General features: G+C 36.6%; 1 protein-coding gene across 1 annotated transcript; it reads left to right on the forward strand.

The window, feature by feature from the left end:
• Positions 1-614: 614 nt before the first annotated feature.
• Positions 615-1382, forward strand: LOC107829757 (uncharacterized). Its single transcript, XM_016657225.1, has 2 exons — positions 615-893; positions 990-1382. The coding sequence occupies exons 1-2, from the start codon at positions 615-617 to the stop codon at positions 1380-1382; spliced, it is 672 nt and encodes a 223-aa protein (XP_016512711.1).
• The last annotated feature ends 3728 nt before the right edge of the window (positions 1383-5110 follow it).

Genomic DNA, 5110 nt, shown 5'->3' on the forward strand with positions numbered 1-5110 from the left:
GCTAGGTTCATTTTTGTATTAGACATGTGATTAATTATTGTAATCGGGTACCAATTTATGTACGGGTTCTAACCTAACACTCTTATGACTTTGTATATAATGAGAATTGGCTCCACTTTGGAGCCTCAGTCGTTCATTTTCATATTTCTCTCTAGAATATTCTTCTCTCTCTTCCTTTGTCTTCTCTTTCATTTGTTACACATATTTCCGATCCTGAATCGATTCGAACATGGTATCAGAGCCATGAAAATAACGTAGCTTAGTTCATGCAATGATTTTCATGGTGAAGTTCATACGCTAATTTTCACGGAGAATTTCTATTAAAAAAACAAAACAAAATAAATCCTATTTTTTTGTCGATCTGGGTTTTCGTTTGGAGGATTTGTCTCCGATAATTAATTTTTTGGAGAATTCTTTTTGTTGTCTACTAATTGCGATAATTTTCTCCCGATTTGGTACTTTTTGCTGATTTCGATCCGGCGATTTGCTGAAATTTTCGTCTTTCTGGACTTTGCTACTGGATTTGCGGTGAAGCTTCATAAGATTTCTCTTTCATCTCTTCAATTAGTTATGTCTTTGTAATATTTATGAGTGTGTGATAAATTATCCTTACAATGGGGGATAATGACTATGCTAGCACTGATAATAAAGTCATAGACCACAGTAATGAAATTACTTTCCATCATTCACATCTATATTATCTCAGTCCCTCTGATAATCCGGGACTTATGTTAGTTGCTAAGCAATTTAATGGTACATGTTTTGGGTCCTGGAGGAGAGGGATTATAATTGCTCTGTTCGCAAAGAAGAGAATTAGATTCATAAATGGTAACTCCCCTCCACTTGCGCCCACCTCTCCTCTCCTTGATCAGTGGGAACAAGTTAACCACATGGTAATCATTTGGATCCTCAATTCTCTAGATCCCGAGATTGCACAAAGTGAGATATTCACAAAGACTGCAAAAGGAATTTGGGATGAACTAAATTAGAGGTACGGACAGTCAAATGGTGCTAGAATATATGAAGTTCAGAAGGACTTGGTTTCAGTCTCCCATGGTTCATCTGATGTGAGTGGTTACTTTAAGAAAGTGAAAAGATTTTGGGATGAGATGGAGTCATTGGATGCAGAGTCCTATTGTATTTGCGATTGTAATTGCGGGGGTAAACACAAAATGATGAAAAGGATGGAGAATCATAAACTAATGCAATTCCTCATAGGACTGAATGAGATCTTCAACAATGCCAGAAGAAATATTTTGATGATGCAATCTCTTCCTGGTGTGGGCAAAGCTTATTTATTGGTCATCCATGATGAAAAACAAATAGGCATTCATAATGCACCAACTTTTCAGACTGACTCCATTGCTTTCTCTATCAGTTAAAGTTCCATATCCAAATCAGCCTACAACAATGCAAACCAAAATCAGAAGTACACTTTCAACAATCAGACTCATAAAATAAATTTTGATCCCAAAAGGCTATTTTGCAGATACTGCCAGAACAATGGACATACTATAGATAAATGATTCAAATTGTATGGATTTTCACATAATTCTAAGTTCAACAACAAGAATGTGAGAGTTGCTGCTAATGTCATTACCACTCCAGAACCTAAAATGGAAGAGAATCCACATAACATGGCTACTTCAACCACCATAATCACAGAGCAGTATAAGCATTTGATGAACATTCTTCAGAATGTACAAGTCATTGATGGAGTTCATAACGGAGGAAAATCTTCTATTACTGCTAATGCTACTTGTGCAGGTATATCTGCTTCCTGATATATGAGTTGTGGTACTTGCACTTGTCTAAGTAGTATGCTAAGTTCTGATATCTGGATATTTGACTATGGTGCGATTGACCATATGACCTCCAATAAATAATTGCTTTCAAACTTAATCACTTTACCAACACCATGTCTTGTCTATTTACCAAATGGATATAAAGTGAATGTTTCTACTTTTGGATCTGTTCATTTAACTTCTTCCACCACTTCAACCAAAGTCCTGCTTGTGCCCTCTTTCAGCTATAACTTGATTTTTGTGAATAAATTTTTTTTCGATTTTTTTGATACTGATGTGCTTTTATCCTTCTCACGATATTGTTGTTTCCTCCAGGACCCTTCACTGAAGAAGCCATTGGTACTTGATAAGGTGGTTGAAGGGCTTTATCTCCTCCATCTCAAAGTAGACTCATTTTCTGATCCATCTCCTATGTCTTCCGATGTGTCTGTTCATTTTTCTTCTCATGTAAATACAATAAATGTGAATAAAACTCATGTTTTGTGGCATCACATACTAGGCCATCTTCCTTTCTCAAAATTGCAAAATATAGATGCTTTAAATATGCCTTCTTGTGATAAACAACATTTTCTTTGTAATACTTGTCCCCTTGCTAGACAACAAATAATTTCCTTTTCTACTAGACAATCTCATTCTTCTAATATTTTTTGATCTTGTTCATGTAGATGTATGGGGACCTTAAAACACTGCCACACAAAGATGCTACAAATATTTTCTAACTCCAGTAGATGACTGCAGCAGGAATACCTGAACACACTTACTCAGCAATAAGGGAAATGCCTTATCCATTATCAAATCATTATTTTCTATGGTTGAAACCCAATTTAATCTCAAAATTAAAGCTATTAGATCTGACAATGCTTTAGAGCTTGGAACCAGTCTTGAAGCCACCCAATGTTTTCAGTCCAAAGGTGTCTTGCACCAAACTTCTTGCCCTTATACACCCCAACAAATTGGGATTGATTAAAGAAAACATAATCATTTACTTGAAATAGCAAGGGCCTTATACCAATCAAAACTACCACTTCATTTTTGGGGGGGGATTGTATCCTTACTGCTACATATCTAATAAATAGATTTTCAAGCATTGTGCTTGGTGGAAAAACACCTTTTGAGATTCTTTTTTGGGCATAAACCTACTTATAATCATCTCAAAAGTTTTGGTTGTTTGTGCTATGCAATGATTCCTAAGCCTGACAGAAACAAGTTCTCTCCTAGATCCACCCCTTGCATTTTCCTTGCTTATCCTCCTGGAAAGAAGGCTTACAAGTTAATGCAACTTTCTGATAAGAAAATTATGATTTCTAGAGATGTTGTCTTTCAGGAGAACATCTTCTCATATTCTGAATCATCTTCGCAAAGCACTATTTTTCCTAAATGGTCTATTTCACCACCTTCTTCTCATATATTTCCTCCTTCTCCAGATAGTGGGATTCCTTTTCTTGGCTCCTTTGAAATTCCTTCACCTTCACCATCTCTTTCTTCTCCTCCTATTAATCATGACATTTCCTCTTCTCTTGCTGATACAGTTTCACCACTTCCATCTTCTTCACCTGTTAATTATGATATTTCATATTCCCCTGCTAATACAGTTTCATCACTTCCATCTTCTTCACCTGTTAACATAGTTATTTTACCCTTAGTGCCTAGATATCCTACAAGGGTTCATCAACCTCCTTCCTATCTGAAGGATAACCATTCTAGTTCTTCTCAATCAATATCTTCTCCAACCTTAACCTCCCTTTCCAATATTCCTAGGTCAGTATGTTTCAGCAGTCTGAGTTCCATTAATAAGAATTTAGTCAAACTCTTAGATATTGAAAATGAACCTTCAACTTATCAATAGGCAGCAGTGCACCCTGCTTGACAGGATGCTATGTTGCATGAGTTTGTTGCACTTGAGGCAAATCACACTTGAGAACTTGTGCCTTTTCCTCCTGCCAAGAAACCAATCAGTAATAAATGGGTATATAAGATTAAACATAGGGAAGATGGGAGTATTGAAAGGTTCAAGGCTAGATTAGTAGCGAGGGGGGATACACAACAAGAAAGAATTGACTACACTGAAACCTTTTTACCAGTTATTAAAATGACATCTATTAGAACTGTAATTGTTGTAGCTATAAAGAAAGGGTGGAAAATGTACCAACTTGATTTTAATAATGCTTTTTTGCATGGAAATTTAGACGAAGAGATACATATAAGAATACCTCAAGGCATGGTTGCCCCTGGTTCCAACATTGTCTGTAAGTTAAATAAATCCTTATATGGTTTGAAACAAGCTTTTAGGCAGTGGTACTCAAAATTAAGTGATTCTCTTGTGTCTATGGGTTATGAGATTTTCAAAAATGACTACTCTTTGTTTTTAAAGTCTGTTGGTACTTCTTTCACTGATGTGGCTGTGTATACTGACGATATTCTCTTGAGTGAAAATGATGATAAGGAAATAGCCTCCTTGATATTGTTCTTGGATACCAAATTCAAGATAAAGGATTTGGGACTTTTTCACTAATTTTTAGGACTGGAGATCCTGGCTGAACCTGGAGGTGTGATTATTTGCCAGAGAAAATTTGCTACTGACCTTTTGTCTGAATTTTGTTATTTGGACTGTAAACTTGTTACCAGTCCCCTGGATGTTACTTTCAAACTTCGAGTTCATGAAGGAGAGGCTTTATCTGATCCAACATTATACAGAAAATTGATAGGGAAGTTAAATTTCCTTACTAATACCAGACCTTATCTTGACTTTCCTGTCCAATATCTTAGACAGTTCATACATGCCCCTACTTCTGTTCATCTTTCTGCTGGGTTTTATATGTCTTCAGTATGTTAAGGGCACTTTGGGGCAAGGTCTTTTTATGGCACCAGATCCTTATTTTACTCTTCAAGCCTATTGTGACTCTAATTGAGCTTCTTGCCCTACTTCTCGAAGTTCTGTTAGTGGGTACTTGGTCCTATTTGGTGGCTATTTACTCACTTGAAAATCTAAGAAGCAGCACATAGTGGCCTGATCTTCTGCCACCTTATCTTCTGCTGTGGCAGAATATCACTCCATGCGGCGGGTGGTTGCAGAGTTAGCTGGCTCACTCGATTACTTCATGAATTGTCTGTTGTTTCTGTGGTACCTGTGCCTCTTCATTACAACAACCAATCTGCCATCTATATAGCAAAAAATCTTGTTTTCCATGAACGAACTAAATATATTGACTTGGATTGCCATTTTGTTCGTGAGAAGCTTCATGATGGCTTAATTTCTCTTTCGTTTGTTCCCAACAAGCTGGAACTAGCTGACATGTTAACAAGGC

The sequence above is a fragment of the Nicotiana tabacum genome, chromosome 13 (genome assembly GCF_000715075.1).
Source record: "Nicotiana tabacum cultivar K326 chromosome 13, ASM71507v2, whole genome shotgun sequence".
Lineage (NCBI taxonomy): Eukaryota > Viridiplantae > Streptophyta > Magnoliopsida > Solanales > Solanaceae > Nicotiana > Nicotiana tabacum.